General features: G+C 45.1%; 2 protein-coding genes across 2 annotated transcripts; one reads left to right on the top strand and one right to left on the bottom strand.

The window, feature by feature from the left end:
• Nucleotides 1-246: 246 nt before the first annotated feature.
• On the bottom strand, nucleotides 247-8,264 carry nmdyn-D6 (nucleoside diphosphate kinase 6). Its single transcript, XM_075669142.1, has 6 exons — nucleotides 7,956-8,264; nucleotides 7,465-7,567; nucleotides 5,142-5,181; nucleotides 4,963-5,046; nucleotides 3,877-3,953; nucleotides 247-2,123 (listed from the first exon to the last, which is right to left on the bottom strand). Exons 1-6 carry the CDS (start codon nucleotides 8,262-8,264, stop codon nucleotides 1,954-1,956), a joined length of 783 nt encoding a protein of 260 aa, XP_075525257.1. The 3' UTR covers nucleotides 247-1,953.
• A 136-nt stretch (nucleotides 8,265-8,400) lies between these two features.
• On the top strand, nucleotides 8,401-16,183 carry LOC142557360 (WD repeat-containing protein 18). The gene is made up of 3 exons (XM_075669141.1): nucleotides 8,401-8,817; nucleotides 11,171-11,569; nucleotides 15,511-16,183. The coding sequence occupies exons 1-3, from the start codon at nucleotides 8,500-8,502 to the stop codon at nucleotides 16,120-16,122; spliced, it is 1,329 nt and encodes a 442-aa protein (XP_075525256.1). The 5' UTR covers nucleotides 8,401-8,499; the 3' UTR covers nucleotides 16,123-16,183.
• Nucleotides 16,184-17,253: the final 1,070 nt, after the last annotated feature.

The following is a 17,253-nucleotide window of genomic DNA, read 5'->3' as shown; positions in this document are numbered from 1 at the left end:
TAAGCTCAAGCAAAATTTTCAGTGGGGGGCCATTGTAGAATGTGTATTTTTTAGCGTGGGGTGGGTAATCTTAGCAATAGGTAAAGTGCTAAAAAACATTTTTGTATTCTTTGAGTAAGTTGCGACCTATATAGTACAGTTTTCTTATTTGCTCATGTTGTATTCCTTCTTGTTAGCTCTTCTTGTATGTTTCAGTGTTAAGGATGTGCACTCGTTTTGAAATACCATGACACAAATTTGGACGTGTTGCAGTAATGTCAATAAATATTTATTTCATTGCTCATTACACAAAAATACATGTCTTTTCTTGTTTTCACTGTACACTCCTCTGGCATTATGGCACAATCGATGAGCACTCTAAGGCACTAAAGAGTCGGCAACTCGTGCCATGAAATCCTGAGCACCATCTGCCTCCTTGGTATCGAAACCAAAACAAGTACACATAAAGCGGTATCTATAAAGAAGTAAATTGGTTAGAAAGAATTTTGTAGCCAGCATATTTTTGTACAATTTAGTGGCTAGGACTTTCATTTAATGCACAAAAAAAAAAGAAAATTTAAAAGTGTCATGTTAGTACTCCTTTAGAATTCACGATATGTTGTTACAAGTTATACGCGGTGTCAATGGCAGTTAGAACGCTTGTGGAGGGAGTGTTAGCAGGTCACCATGCAGTCGTTTGCGAGTCACTGAGCTGCTTGGTAAACTATCTGCTGTTACAGTCATTCCAAGGTGTGCCACTCTCCTCTCCTATTGATTTTGACACCTCAGAACTTGAACCGAAGACAGTAAGCAGTGTCGTTTTTGATGCATTGTCCGTGCAGAAGTAATAAATAATCTTATCCAGCCCGAAGTCGTGCAACAAGCTTTTGTCATGCAAAATGTGCCTAAGCATACCCATGTTTCCATCTTGCATTTTCGCTCAACTTCGGCTATCAAGGCCTGCATAATGTATCGTTTCCGTCCGCTCAATTCTATGCCACTCTTATCGTTCACAGCCGGCTGATTGCATTGATAATGCGGGTGGAGCGCCGCTCTGAACCCCTGACGAAGCGCAACAAAGGATGCCATTGGAATCGAATTGTTATGTCGTCTTTGCCCTGAGCACCAGTGTTGCCTACCATTTCTTGCAAATTTTCTCTACAAACAACCCAGAATATCCTTACACATATCACAAAAGTGATGATGCATTGAACGCCAGGGGCACAATAATGTCTGGCAAGAGGTCTAGAAACATTACGTAAGAACAGTACCAATACACTACTCAGTAGGACACAATGCTAGTGAACATCGCAGGTGTTGCAATTTGTGGCTTGGTGGGCAAATCGGCAAACTTATTGAGCAAGAATGTTGTATATACTGCGGTAGTGCTCAGCCAGAGGTTAACAAAAAGTGCATATATAAAAAATAGTGCTGACACTTCATAGTGTAGTCCTACAGAAGCAATGTGAAAATCTTGCATATATAATACAAACCCGAGTGTAGTACACAGGGCTGCCATGGAGAAGCGAAATAGGAACAGAAATAAGAAAGGAAGTGGTAAAAATTTGTCGATATGTCGTGCGACTGAAAGACAGCACTGTTGTGTGGGAACAACAATAGCTTAAACCTCTAAACACATTGGTACACCAATGTAATAGAAGCAAATTTGATGTGATGAAATCTAGTGCAAAACTATAATATGCTGCGTGCATACTATACGCAAGATTTTACTGTATATACTGCTGCTGGTAAGTAGGAGCCAGTGCATGTCAGCATTGCACACATCATAATGCGCATTTTGGTGACCAAGTTCGCAGACTTGGAACATTGACGGCGTCAAAATGCTTTTAAAAAGCAATACTAAGAAATTTGGTTTGCAATGGATACACACAGTTTTCAAAAGGATGCATGTCAGTGTGGGATGCATGTCACTGAGGTGGCAATGAGGCACTCGACGCGACACAGAAACGAAGCTTAGGTGCTCTGTTGCTGTTCCTGTTCGTCGACCACTACGTGCTCGCATCGTTCTAGGTCAAAGAAGAGTTTCGCGCGGCGCCAGCGTTGCTCCTCGTTCAGGTACCACATGTCCTGGTCAAACTCTGGGAAGAAGAAGCCGATCTCGCGTCTGGCTGAATCCTCGGAATCTGCAAAGTGCATTGATAGGTGAGCCTCTGTGTAAATGCTATTGAGTGTCAAACGTGCAAGGGATACTAGCAGGCAAAAGCCGAATGCCAAATTTATTTCAATAGGCTCAACGAGACAGAAAAAATTATTTTGGGTGCGTCACTAGATTACCCTTCCACGATGCCAAGAAAGAGCCCTTGCCATTAGAAGACACTTAGCAAGCCAGAAAAAAAGCAAACATGAAAGCCAGTTGGCACCGCCGCCTTGAATTTTCCACACCAGCTCATCGTGACGTCGTGAATTTTCATGGCGTCTGCTTAGGCGTGTTAAGGTTGTGATCGGAAGATAGCCAGACATAATACTCTAAAGGAGCCAGAGAATAAATTTGGCAAGTTTCAATAACATTCACAGTCATACGCCTACATAACTAAGAGCTTGGGACCTCTAAACTCCTTCGTTATACAGGTCATTTTGTCATAAAGATTGCACACTATACCACTCACAATAAATAATTCTTCATTGTACAGGTCATTTCACTGTAGAGGCATTCGACTATACTAAGCCACAACATTCCAAATATGAAAATGTCCTTTGAAATCTGTGACGTCACACTGACATACCGACACTCAGGTTACGCGGTGAAAATAAAAATAAAGAACGAAACCTTGATCTTTATTTCCTCATTTAATAAACAACATATCATCGATAAATAAACGACAACAGAGTTTTGAAATAACACCTCATCTGTCTAAACTAATTTAGTGTTTTATTTAGTGTCCCTTTAACACTCTCATCCTATAAAAGGCCAACGACAAAATAAGGTTAGACCACGTAAAAAGCCTAGTTTTAGTTAATGTATGGTTGACCACATAAGTATACGAACCTCAGGATCTCACAAAATGCTGAATTTCTGAGCTGCCCGGAACAGTAGCCAGCAAAACCATACATCGCAATGTTGTTCGCATACACTAGCAGAGGCTAGAAATGCGAATACCAGGCTGTGTTGTGAAGCTGCCAATATATTCAGCTTTCTCTCAGACCTTGTTGTCCGTAAATTTTTGTGGTCGACTGTACATATATACAGCAGTCCCCGTCCAAAATTTTTACATTTCAAATATCAGTGGATGCGTCACAAACAGCGAGCAAAAACAAACATTTTTGTTACTGAAACCACAAAAAGAGCGCTGCCCTTGCAGCTTGCCATAAATTATGCTCACCACAAAACACAGAAATACGATGCATGGGCATAACCTCCGAGATCAGGTAACGTTGGCAGCACGCCGAAAATCTCGGAGGCCATGGTGTACGATTTTCATCATATCCACTATCTATCAGGTGCCCGCGTAGTCTGCTTAGGTGTTACTTAAGGGCTGTTATCAAAAAAAATTTTTAAAATGACAATTACCAGCCCAGCAGCTCTGCCCAGATTGTTTCAATATGCACTATTCAGTTATGACCAATTTAATAAAAGTTAAATTTTGTTGCAGTCGGCTTCGAAAGCCTCCTGCATCATGTGACCAGCCCTATGGCAGTGGGGTGATTTCTCGCATTACTGAAGTTAGTCTTTGCCACATCTTTCGGGTCTACATGTGTTCCTTATATAAATTTGTATAAATTTATCATCAACAATAATTTTTTTAATTCAGGCTTTTCATAACAATGACATTACATCGACTTTATTTTTCACACTCTTAACTGGCATGTTGAGGGTAAGCCTTTTTATTAGGTGCAACTTAATTTCATGCAGGATGGACATGTTAACATGACACTGACCTGATCCATGACCAGCATTCCGTGTGTCTGTCAGGCCAAACCTTGCACGAATGGAATTGGGGGCGTCGTGAATAGCCCTGCAAGGTTAAAACCTTAGTAGACAAGCACAATTTTGCAGAGGACAGCCATTAAACATTTGTTGATTCATGTGTTGGTAAGGAGTTTCTGTATTTTCGCTTATTTTGTCCCATGCTCCGCGAAACTTCGCAGTGAGCTGCGTGAAAATACTATTAGTATCTATTAAACTTAACTCAAATATATATATATATATATACATGTGTGTGGGTGTGTGTGTATGTGTGTGCGTGTGTTTACATATATATGTGGAGTCATTTATCCGTACATCCTCCACATTGTGCATGCTATGCTGTGCCATCCATGGCAAGTTATCTTTTCAACCACTTTCGTGTCCTGTTAACTGCTTCATTGTTTGTCACTGTGTGATTGTGAGCAACGACAAATCAAGCCCTTCAGATTCCCCTATTCTTTTATATTATTCGTTATACCCAGTATTTGCTATAAGCATGTATACTTTATGTGCTGATATTGGCAAGAAGCATTCCAGATTTCTTCCTTTGTATTTGACAATTCGTTATATACCTGTGTTTGTTGCATCAAAGCTAAACTGTACTGTAATGTACAAGGACAATGTTTTGTTACAATGCAAAGAATTTTTTGAAAAGAAAGCAGTGTGCCACCATTGCAGTTCGGAACGGGAAACATCACTGAAGTCTGCTAGTTCTTTTATTCACATTCATCGTGGAATGATGCTCCCTGCAGTGATTTCCATCTGTTCCTACTGCTGTACCCTAATCTTCGTCAGTGTGTTACTTTCGCCTTAGTGACCTATCATCTCATTCTTTCTTTTCTTGCCTTCTTCCTATCTTTAATATTTTTTTTTCTGTTCCCTCCTTGCCAAACAGTAGGCAGGCATTGTGGCCCTTCTGGTAGCAATTGCAAGCCTGCTGTTTGTCGCTTTCTTTTTCTCTCTTTCAATTGTACAGATTTTTTTCAAACCAAATAACATTTGAATAGGATTGTCAAATGGCTTCGCTTGACATAAAACACGAGCAAAAGCTCTCTTACCTGAACACTTGGGTTGGCCCGAGGAGTGCACGCCACTCTTTGATGCCATTCTCCTTTGCCAATACATGGACTGACAGTGGCCCACTACCAGTATAGATGGCATATGAAAAGCATGGAATGAGTTACATGACTTGATTTTTCTGGACAGCACAAAACAGGGAAGCATGCAGGGTACATACCTGGACATAAAACTTGCCAGCCTCTCAAAAAAGAATTTCCCTAAAGCGCAAAAACAAAACAATTGTACCACATTAGTTTTCACTCCTTGAGTTGGCCAGCCTTTAAAAAAGTAAGAAGAAAAAAAAGAATACACTTTTAAAATCGAACAGAAAACTGAATAATAGCACTAATTTTTCAAATGAAAAAAAAAATAGAGAACTAATACACTGTTAGAAAGGCGTTTTCAATGGTTCATACTAGTCGGGTAGTGTAATAGCCATATAATATCAAGACATGGACAATTTGTAGCTCTGAGTCAACATGAAATTGAGGTACATTAATAATTTGCTTTCATGCCAGTGGGCAGATGCAAAATTCGAGGGGAAAGAGGAAGTGCAATTACGCCCAGGTTTTTTATTATTCTGGCTTGAAAAATCTTCACAGTACTGGTGCACTGTTTATTTCTCCTATGCATTGTCACTAGGTCTCATTTGTGTTCTTTTATTTATTTAAGCCAAGTTGTTTAAAGAAAACACTGACCAGAAAAGAAAAAAGCATAACCCTGCGAGTAAGTTCTTGCTTGTTTTGTGCTTTTTAAATCCTGCAAGGCGTCTAGTTACGCGATAGTCATTCGTACTAAGATGTGGCAAAAAATTCATGTGGGAACCGTTGTTTTCCATTACTACGTGAGCACTAGCAATGCAAGTGCTTTGTTGTCAGGCTGGATGCAGTACTTTCCAAGTTTCCGTAAATTTTTGATGTGGCATCTATTAAACATCTATTAAAGTTGAACACCTATTGTATGCATCGTACCATTTCGCTGTGTGACATTTAATTAGCTGCTTCACTGAGGTTTAATTCACTTAACATAGACAATATTTTTCCATGTCCTACTAATCATTAAATGCGTGATAAACTGTCAACGTCATTGTTGTCTGGGCCGTATGAATTCCTCGCTTGTTAGGTCAGACAACGTCGACAGCACCGCATTGGTTGCATCATCCCAACTCGCATTGCGTTGAAACCGGATAGCACCGCCACAGCAGTCATCGACCGCAACTCTATCCCCGCACGACCTCTTCAAAGACGTGCGCGGCGGCGCGATTGCGGGCTACGAGGTGACAATTGTATCGCGTCGACCGCAAAGTCTGAAGTCCTTGCGCGCACTTATCCCCGTTCCATTACTCACGCAACCGGATATGTACTCGGGGGCGCTCCGCGTATTGACACTTGGCTTCTGGGAAAGTGTGCGATGGGGGTGTGGGGGGGAATGACTTCAGTTGTTGCAGAAGCACAGCGCGCGGTGGTCCCGAAAGTAGTGGGTGTCAACTTCATTGTCACTCCGCTCTCTTATCTCCCGGACAGGATTAGAAGCTCGCCACGGGCGTGAGTAAACAGAGCAGCGGGACGCACGCAGCTAGAGCACGTGTGTTTCGGTAGAAATCTCGGCGTACGGTTAGAAGATGTGTTTTTGTAGAGATAACGCGAGCTCCGCGTCGTCTGCTGGAACGCGGCCGGCCGGCCGGCCCGGCTCCGGGTCATCTTTGATAAGGCATTTTACTCGCTTTTTCGGGAAAGCGGAGCCCTAAGGAAAACACGCTATGCGACGCAATTAGACGATACGCGTCAGTTTCACCTTCGAAGAGTGTCGTCGCGTCGGTATATGAGGACCAGCGCCGCGCAGAACGCGACACTTTCGAAACCCAGGAGCAGGCGACACGTTTGGTCTAGAAACTGGTGCGCCACGACGTCTAAGAGCCGTTGGCTCGCAGACTTTGACCAAGCCTGTTAAAATCTGGCCGAAACCTCGGAGCAGGTGACACGTTTGGTCTAGAAACTGGTGCACCACGACGTCTAAGAGCCGTCTGCTCGCAGACTCTTACCAAGCCTGTTAAAATCTGGCCGAAACCTCGGAGCAGGTGACACGTTTGGTCTAGAAACTGGTGCACCACGACGTCGAAGAGCCGTCTGCTCGCAGACTTTAACAAAGCCTGTTAAAATCTGGCCGTGCACGAACAGCGCGCTGTGGAATGGTCGTTTAAAACGAAAGAAAGCACTGTTTATTATTTTATTTGTATTTTTTTCTTTTTTTTTGGGGGGGGGAGGGGTTGTTTACTCGTTTTCGCGGTAACTCAAACTGAAGGACCAGAGCTGCTTTTTTTTTAAATCACTTAGCTCGACATGACGGATGAGGCGAAATTCAGTACAATGAGAGAACAGCTGTTTCGCAACATATGTTGACTCTGGCTCGCAATCACGCTTGCAAAGGGAAAAATACGTACGTTGCAAATTAACCGTGAACGTGCGGAACGAACTGGGGCGATACATATTTATCAACCCTACCTTGATGCTCGGCGTAGAATTTCTCCATCTGTTCTCTGGTGTAAGATCCCATCTTGCTCTTGACGAAGATGAAATCATTCTCCAGGATCACTTGCCGAACGGCCTGCGCGAAATTAAGATAAGTAAACGCCACAGGTTTAGAAGGCAACCATCGCGAAAACCAATACCTTCGAGCTTCTCCACTGAAATAGTCGCTCGGAAAATTGTTTACCACAGCCGCGAGTTTCGGCTAAGAATAACGCGAAACAACGTACAGAACATAAAAATGAATGAACAGAAAAAGCGCATACGTCCCTTCCTTGTCAAACCACGCGTACTGTTCTTGCTTTTTTCTTTCGCGCTATATTCTTGCCGAAAAGCGTACGCTCTACAGCGAGGTGTTCGAGTCAGCCGTCAACCGCGCTAATTGCTCGCGTCAAGGACACTTCCTCCTCTGGGCACTGGGCCGACCGATTAATGGTTCCGAGAAAGTTCGCGATCGCCGGTCTCACCTCGAGTTTCATGGGGATCTTGCAAACATCGGGCTTCAGGATCGCCAGAGTCAGCTGCAGCTTTCGCGTGATGCACATGGCTTCTGTTGATGTGACAAGTGGCGACCTCCTTGACTTCCCGGCGGCGTACGGCACGCAACGAGAGAGAGCGCGCGTGGTAAAACAATCTTCACGTGCGCGCTGCGTGCGACGTCGTCGTGTGCGCGTGTCTTTATCCGCGTCTGCCGCGCCTAGCGACCTACTGAGCCAAAGCACATACGTGCCAGCTGTCACGGTTGTAACTTCTATGTTTTCGCGCCGTTTGCGCATCGAACAACGACATCTGCCTTGTCGTAAATATGGGTGGCAGTTCTAACATGGTCCTAACGCGTAACAACCATATAACATCCCTCCTTGACTCCCACAGCGGCCGGCGGTTCACGTCGCGCAGCCTTGTATATTCTTAAAGATGGCGCATCACTACAGGCACCTAGCGGAGCTTTTGGTGGTTCGCCGTGACGAGCAGGGCTAAACCGGCTGGGCGCGTTTTGATACAGCGGAAGAAATGGCGTCGTTCGAATGCATCTTCACGAGTGACGGCGCCGGCCAGTTGTGGAACACTTGCGTGTGGGACATTGTGTCGGCGTCGGTGCTCTCGCAGTACAAGGGAGGCGCGAGCAGTCCGCGCACGCTCTGTCTGTTGGGCTCGGACTACGTGGTCGGCGCGCAGCACGACAAGCCGCTGCTGCGGGTCTGGTCGCTGCAGCGTCGCGATCAGATTCAGAGGCAAATCGTGTGCCCCGGCAGGGTCTCTGCGTTGGCGGCGTCCCCGGACGGCCTGTACTGCGTGGCCGGTATAGGAGACAAGATCTACCTGTGGCAGGTGAGCGCTGTCGCCTGTGCCATGCTCTCGCAAGCGCGCACGTGCTGGTGGTTTCTGGTTTGAGCGCGCGCGCGATATCTCGTTCGCGTGCCGCACGTCGCCGGAAAGTCTAGCGAGTTGCCACTGGTCACATCAACAAAAGTGCAGTGTACTACAAATCTTCGACAGAATTGTGCAGCCGTCGCCTTCGTGTTGTGTGAAGCTACAGGAACTGCACGACATGTGGTTTTCTGCTGTCACCGTTCGTTCCCGACTGTTGGGCAGGATAGGCTGGGCGAGTTTCTTGTGACGCTGAGCTTAAGTGTCACCAATCCAGGAGGCTGAGGAGGAGGGGGAGTAATAGGTGACACTAAGCTCAGCGTTACCGAAGAAAACGCACAGACGCTCGCGCCTTGTGTAGCCGTACATTGTGTTGGTACACTTGTTCGTAGGAAGAGGAGACGCCGGAGGCGTCTGCGTTTGCCTCGCGACTGACCACAAACATGTTTGAAACGCTTCAACTAAAGCTGCGCGAAAAATGGGCGGAGAAAAATGAGGCAAGCACCGCGTAAAAGGACAGAGCGCCGACTGGCAACTGAATTTGGAAAAGGCATCCAACATTTTTTTTCACGCATACAGAACGAGAAAGTGAGCATGCGTGCGTGCAATGCAATACTATCACGTTTCTGTTTGCAATTCACATTCTAGCTGGGCGAGCGACGGTGTGCTAACACGCTTGCTAGCAGCAGCCATTTTGATGAAAAATGCCTCTCTGATCTCGCAATCAGGCTCGGTTTTTGCCTGCTGTAAAAACCTACTCTTATGGAGAAAAAAAAAAGTGCATTTGCACTCTTTACAGTGAACTGTGAACAATCTGCTGTACCCATTTTTAACATTTTTTTCGGTCTTGCCTTGCACGCTCATTGACACATGTTTTGTCTTTCCCATGTAAGCTTTACTACAGCTTAGCCGAATGTTGTATATACTGCTCATGCACAGTTCATAGACCTTTTTCTTGTGGTTGGTGGAACATGCTGACAGTTTCTGATTTTGCAAAAGGTTACACACATTAGAAAGCTTGCAGGGAGCATACAGAAAAGTAGAATAATGACATGTTTACTTGCAATTTTACTTTTATATTGTGCGAAAGATTATGTACATGAGGAACTACTAGCACTGCTACTTTCACCTTTTCATTTTTTGCTTTGGTAGTTGCTTATGAGCTTCAATTTTCTGTAGAAGTGCCTAAAACATAGATGGGTCAAAGAAATTCAGACATCCAATGTCTGATGCTCACGTAATCTGGTTTGTTAGGCTACCCTCAAGCTGTTGCTCACATAATTGGCTGTCTGAATAAAGGTAGAAGCAATGCACTGTTTCGCGCTTCCTCAAGCAACACACTGATTAAGTGCGTTGATTAAGTTCCAATGCATGCTGTTATAGATTTGGGAAATCTACTTAGTCCGAAGGTACATATGCCTAACACACTTGTTTACTAGAAGAAAAATGGAGGAGTTGAACACCCAGAAATTGAATGCTACTGTTCTGTGGCCATACATGTGAAAACTTAAGATTCCAGAAAGGCTAGTAAAATTTGCCCCACTGGTGTTGGACTGCTAAGCACGAGGTCGCAGGATCGAATTCCAGCCACGGCAGCCGCATTTCATTGGGGGCAAAATGCGAAAACACCCGTGTACTTAGATTTAGGTGCACATTAAAGAACCCGAGGTGGTCCAAATTTCTATGGCGCACCACATAATCAGATCGTAGTTTTGGCAAGTAAAACTGAGTAATTTAAGCTTTTCTTTAAGTTTGCCAGTTTATTAGTTACTGTATCGTGAGAAGAGATAACTGATCCTTTTATAAGAATTGCCACGTAATCATCTACATACCTCTACATGTGAAGAACAGGTGATTCCATTACTTTCACTGATTCAGTCGATGGAGGACATTAAAGAAATTGCATAAAATGGGCCATTACTCATAAGTAGGCCTCAGTCATGGTGGTCAATTTATCGTAAATCAGTCGGTTTACAATGCTGCAACTCAGCAGTTGTGTGCAAAATGTGTGCTACCCTCGTCCTCCCCTCCCTTCATGTTGTGTCTGTAAAATTTTTATGAATTTTGAAGTTTACACACTGGCAGGTACGCAAGAACGTCTAAAGCCAGGTGAATAAAGATGAGGCAAATTCATGTACTGTCCATCATTCTCATGCTAGCTAAATGATCGCAGTATTAGAATTCCTTATATTACTTTTTCTAGGAACTTCTATGGCCAAGACGGCATATGAGGACATGACACCAACGCCATGTGTGGTTGCAGTTTGGGTGTATCTGCTATTGCAATACAATGTCTCTGCTGTTTTTGTCTTAGGTCCCGTCGGGTGACCTTCTCGCCGTGGTGAGCCGTCACTTCCAGCTGATCACGTGTCTGCGTTTCACCGATGATGGTGGCCGCTTCGTTTCGGCGTCACGGGACGGCCAGGTGCTGGTCTGGGACCTGGCCGAGGTCGCCTGCACCGCCACGCGGGGCCCCGCCGAGCCCATGCACGCGTGGTCACAACACAGCTACGACGTCACTGACGTCCACATCGGTTCCCTTGGTGGGACACGTTGCTACACCTGCTCGGCTGACCAGACGTGCCGTGTGTTCGACATTGACAGCGGCGAGCTGCTGGCCACCATGGTGCTTGACGCCCCGCTGACGGCGGTCGTCGCAGATCCGGCCGAGGACCGCATCTTCGCCGGTTCCGGCACAGGAAAGATATTCGAGGTGAGCTCTCGTTGGTGACCTGTTGACCTCTCCATGTGGAAAGAACTGCAGGCATTCTTTGGGATGGTAGAGTTGGAACTCAAAATTTGATTGTTGTGTAAGTAAATGATGTTACGCGGCACTGTATTACCTTCCTTCCACAATACCAAAAAAAGGAAGAGCTCTCCTACCTCAAGGGGAGGCTTGATAAGCTTGAAAATAGGCTAAAAATATAGGAACCTAGTTTATCACTAATTGCCAGCCACCTTGAATTCCTGCAACAGCTTGCCATTGATTTTGAACATGTTTGCTCGCTTCTAGTAATTTTATATCAGTAAAAACGGACTGTACTGTTTGTAAAGGAGCCATAGACTGAACTTAGCAACTTTTGATAACTTCTGCTTTACGACAATGACTACAATACAGGAATACTAATTTGAAATCCGCCATTTCACGTTGGTGAACCACCAGTGACATTGGCACCATAACCACCAGGGTTATGGCACAAAATTTTAAAGAACTGAAGATTGTTTTTTAATTTCTTCAACCTCTTAACCACAAACGAAAGAATACTTTGGCAATCTAAAATGATTTACTTTTCTTTTTTCTAGTGATCCTTAAAAAGCACAGCAGTACATCCTAGGTGAATGAGGCCAAGGGCATATTCAGACTTCTGCGGATTTACTCTGGTCTATCTTTTGAAATCTAATTAGTGAGCTAATGATTAGGTTTAATTATGGAAATTCCTGAATATTTGTTTTAGAGCATAAGTTGAATTTGGAGTAGTAGTGGACTGGTGCTCAGACACTATCATTCAAATTATTCAGGTGACATCTTTTACATGGTTCCTTTATCCCCAACATTGTAGAAAGGCCACATAATAAAAATAAATAAAGATCATTACTGCACGCTTGCACATATGGATTGCAGCATTTGATTTCAATAGGGAGTATTCAAGTGACACTACCGCACGCCATTTTGTTGTATTTTTGACAGCTTCCACAGCGCTTCTGGAGATAAGTGGATCGAGATAAAGCGCTTTTTTACCATGCCGGCTGTACAGCCACAATGACGTCAGCGCATACCTCCTATAGTGTTACCAAAGATCAAAGTGCTAAAAGAGGCTTCGGAAGAGTGAAGATCTGAGCATACCCTCCAAGATCTCATGCAAAAACTGCATCTGTGCACATGTGTATGTAATTTTACCTGCATCTTCAAAGCAGCCTGCTGTGCGTAACTAAAACATGTCTTTTAGACGTTTCATGCCAGTGCTAGTTTCTGGTGTCTGAATTGTCACGCTTGTTCAGCACATTTGGCTTCCTATGACCTTCTGTTCTTTGCAGACTTTTAAAGTGAAAGCTTTATGTGCCTACCATACTTCTGGCCTTTGTTGTGCGTGCTGCTGGGGGCTATGTTTCCTGCTTGAGACACTCGGAGGGTCATATTTTCGGAGCCAGCACTTTGCTAGTTGAAAATGAAGATAGTAGTCCAACATCTGCGAAAGAAGTACATTCAGCTGCACCATAATTAATTGGCAATCTACAATTCTGCAGTTTCACTGGGACAAAATGGGCAAAAGGCCGTCTTTAGTGAAGCTTTCTTCGCGATATCCGGTGGTTTAGGTGCTGTAGTTGGTGGCTGCGCTGTGTTGCGTTTTCTTATTTCTGATGCTCTTGAGTGACAGTTGAGGAGAGGCCATCTTGCGCGCAGCTTGGTGGAACAGTTGACAGATGCGTCATGCTTGTGACATAAGGTTCTGCAGTTCACTTCGTCACTTCAACTCTTGGCAGAGTTCTGAACAAAATGGTTTATTCTGCGCCTTTTGAGGGTCCCGAGCACAGATCTCTGGATGTTGCCAACCACTCTTGCTGGCAACACCTTGCATAGCCTGTGCGACAGCAACCTCGGCTGTTGCCAAAGGCTTGCCACCGAGGCATGTTTACCGTAGGTGGTAAGAACGTGACCCGGCCTGAGATGCAACTTGTACATATTATGACAATGCATTTTGTGTATAGCTTGGAGAGAGTTTTAGCTTGTCCGTAAATGTTTACATTTGCAGAATAGTACCTGGTTACTGGAGAGGTGTGTGGCAGCAACAACGCTGTTAGTGACATCTTGTGACACTAAGTTTAGCCAGAGAGCACACAGCTCATACCGCAGTGACCTACCATTAGTAAGATCTTGACGAGGGCTAGTTGGTTCATATTTAGAACTGAGGTTGAACAGTTCGAATAAAACAAGGACACGAGGAAACAAATACCACGGACAAGGGCTTTCTGCCAACGGGAAGTTTATTTGAGAATTTCAAATAAAGTTCCAATTGGCAGTCAGCGCTTGTCTGTGGTATTTGTTTCCTCATGTCCTTGTTTTATTTGCGCTGTTCAACCTCAGTTCTAGACCTACCATATCATACTTAACTGCTGGTGTAAAGCGTTGGTAGCGATGTGATTGTTAACATGTAGTACTTAGATGATTTCCTTCAATGAGAACACTCAGGCGACACAAAAGAACTTCTCGAAAGTATTGTAGTTAGACATAGTGTCACAAGATATCACTGCCAGCTTTGCTATTGCCGTTCACAGCTCTGCTAATCTGCATGCGCATTATCCTTTATGAAACGCTGAATTAGTGGAGCCATAGGTGTCAAGCATCTGCATTGGTTGTGCAGTCTTATGGTGCAGAGCTTAACCAGAGAGGACACAGAGCTATTAGATTTTTAGCTTTGCATGAGCCATTAGGCCCACTGTGCATGAGCCATGATTATTTGTTTAATGACTCCTGGTTCAGCTACTGTCGGAAAATAAAGGGCCTTTGCAATTCCTACTAGTGTGGAGCCTGTGCTTTTATAGAAAGGTAAATGTTGCTCGGTACCAATATTTCGTTGAGCTTACAGAGGCTGGTACGAGGACCGCAGTTTACAGCCACTTCATTTTTCATTTTCTTTTTAGCACCTGCAACCTTCCCTTGGAAAAATTTCCCCACTCTATTATCGCACTCCCCAACTTCAGAACAAGTTTCTGCAAAAAGAAAGTGCATGCATCGTGCGAGTAAATTCTGGTAAGAGTGTCTTGAACCTAAAAGAGAGCGGTTGCCCAGAACAGTTTACCTGCCGAGTGATGCATTGCTTATTAGACAAACAAAGGAAGTGCCCTACTGTCAGCAATGGGGAAAAGAAAAAGCGTCTGCCCCTACCTGCGAGGGAGGGGGTAGATAGGGAGAGGGGAGGGAGTTAAGTGAAGCTCTTGCAAGCATGCTGTGGAAGGAGGGTATTCAAATTGCACACAAGCCTTTCACCACGCTCGAGCGCTGCCTCCCTAGTCTGAAATGCAGTGCTTGCCTGCCAATGCATTCTCCTGCACTGGTTGCCCGGTGTCTTATATGTGTGGGAAGGAGAGACTAAAGACCGCCCTGAATGACTGCAGCAGTACAGGGCTGAACTGGAGTGCACATTGCCCCTGGAAATGTTAATTACATTGCTGTTGCAATTTCGGTCATGTTATTGGTCAGTGGCACAAATGCGACAAAATGTAGCATTTTATCGAATTCTATTGCTCCGGAAGCTTTTTGTGGTTAGCTGTGCAGCCGTTGTCAGACTTAACGCAAGCAATGAAGACATATTTTTACGGCTCGATATTATAAAAATAATGCAGTCATCATCACATGCTTTGGAAAGGCTCCGCATTAATACAGCACATTCAATGCATCCCAGTTAAATGTACGCTGGTTCTCTCAGGTTTCAGCACCGGCTTGGAAGTACAGCAAAAGAGCAAAGATCAGACTAGGGTCCAGACTTCTGAGCGATCTTGTGCTATGGCAGCAACTGAGTGAGCCAGTGGCTGTCGTCACTGCCCATGCTCTGCATGCCTTCATTTTCATCTACAACACTCTCTGCAGGAGAGGAAAAAGGGTGGTGTTAAGGTCAAGTGTGACGCCGACGATGACTGTATGTTTCTTTCCTGCAGGTGGCCCTGTACAAGTGGAACACAGGCAACAAGCGACCAGAAGCGACGTTCGTTGGCCACGAAGGCAAGGTGACCTGCCTGGCAACGTCGCTGGATGGCCAGTTGCTGGTATCGGGCAGCGAGGACTGCACAGCGCGAGTGTGGGATGTCGCCTCTAAGCAGTGCATACACGTCCTGCACCACAAAGGAGCCGTCACCAACGCACTGGTCGTCCCAACACCTGCGGCACTGGCATCGATGCGGCCTTCGCCACCAACGCTTCCACTGGGCGTCTTCAAGCGTACTACACAGGCTGCCAAGGACCCGAACGGAGTTCCCGTGCACCTGGACTCTGGTCTGGTGAGCATGATTCGTGAGGAGGAGGTGCGACGAAACGCGTTGCCACGCATGGACTGGGCTGAGGCGCTGCTGTCTATGTCATCGTCATCTGCTGCTGGTGACGAGGAAGCAGACGACGATGATGAAGATGAGGGCAGTGCTTTTGAGGGAGAGGAGGACTTGAGCAAGCAGGTGGCCATGCTCAAGGAGGTGAACAAGCAGCTGTATAGTTACGCTTGGAACTGCGTTCTGAGGCAGCAACAGGTGACGGGCAGTGATGTGTCATCGCTGTGAATTGAGGTTATCATGGTGTTTGAAGGATTGAGGAATAAACAAGGTGATGTGTTCTGTGTCATTCACCTTCCATTGCTTTTGGCAAGGAATGTGTACAGATTCAAAAAAGCATTCTGCTGTCATGGTCCAGTAGAACCTAGTTTGTACGCTCTGGAAAAAAAACAAAACAAAGTAAGACCTACTAACCAGGAAAACATAGGGTCTGAAGTCACTAAAAAACTTTGCAGATGTACTGTAGTTGACATCTGCGTAATGCAAAGCATCGTGAGAATCGTTGCAGTACAAGACTGGCAGGGTATGAGTGGCCTGAAATGCTCATTGTCATTCTTGCGGCTTCAGCAAGCTTATGTTTGTGCTCCTCAAATTTGGCCTGGATCAGCAGCTTCTTGGAGCGGGGAATTTCAGCAGGAAGTTTTGATGTGTCCACTCGGTATGAATCGTTGTGGCACGAGACACTGACGCACATCAAGCTGCTATGGCCCAAGTAACCCGTGACGCACATTGACGTTTTCCTAGTAAAAAGTGTTTAAAGATGACGACGGAAAACTGAAACGAAATCAAATCGAGCTGGTTGGTGATGGTGTTATATGATGCCTACTATGCCGCCAGAGCAAAATATCATGCTCACTTCACACCACCTGCAGCAGGGAACAGCGATGCATTTGGGTTACCGCCTATTAAAAGTGTGCAGTATGCTTCCAACGACACTATGCGCCATATGCTGTCAAACAGATAGGTGAAGGTGCTTATTGCAACATGGTTGGAGAGAATAACAGAGAATGTGCTGTACAATGACCCGTGGGACATTTGCTGGTACTGAAATAAATGTGCATTGGCGTGTTCATGCGAGGTGGGCGGGCAAGTAGCGTGGGGAAGCTGCAGCGGTGGCTGGCTACTGTGCTCGATCATGCTCGCCTCGTGTCTTTTCTTGTGTACATGGAATCTGTCAACCGGAAACCTTGTCGTACGATTGCAGTTTGGTGATGTACTGAACATTGGTGTTGAAAGATTGTGTTTTCGGAGAACTTATGAACTGATAAAAAAGAAGCGTAACTGTACTGTTTATTCCTTGCTCGTGCTCTCGATCGCGAATGTTGGTGCCAGGCAATTGTAAGTAATGGCATACCATAA

This window comes from Dermacentor variabilis, chromosome 9, assembly GCF_050947875.1.
Source record: "Dermacentor variabilis isolate Ectoservices chromosome 9, ASM5094787v1, whole genome shotgun sequence".
In the NCBI taxonomy this organism is placed as follows: Eukaryota; Metazoa; Arthropoda; class Arachnida; order Ixodida; family Ixodidae; genus Dermacentor; species Dermacentor variabilis.
Note: the sequence above shows the minus strand (reverse complement) of the source record. Positions and strands in the feature narration are given on the sequence as shown.

Excerpts from the sequence above, each read along its gene's own strand:
- nmdyn-D6 (XM_075669142.1), bottom strand. The coding sequence starts at position 8,264 with ATGCGCAAACGGCGCGAAAACATAGAAGTTACAACCGTGACAGCTGGC. Across the intron at positions 7,568-7,955 it reads AGATCCCCATGAAACTCGAG|GCCGTTCGGCAAGTGATCCT; the intron begins GTGAGACCGGCG and ends AATTTCGCGCAG. Across the intron at positions 3,954-4,962 it reads GGGCCAACCCAAGTGTTCAG|GGCTATTCACGACGCCCCCA; the intron begins GTAAGAGAGCTT and ends TTAACCTTGCAG.
- LOC142557360 (XM_075669141.1), top strand. The coding sequence starts at position 8,500 with ATGGCGTCGTTCGAATGCATCTTCACGAGTGACGGCGCCGGCCAGTTG. Across the intron at positions 8,818-11,170 it reads ACAAGATCTACCTGTGGCAG|GTCCCGTCGGGTGACCTTCT; the intron begins GTGAGCGCTGTC and ends TTTTTGTCTTAG. Across the intron at positions 11,570-15,510 it reads GCACAGGAAAGATATTCGAG|GTGGCCCTGTACAAGTGGAA; the intron begins GTGAGCTCTCGT and ends TCTTTCCTGCAG.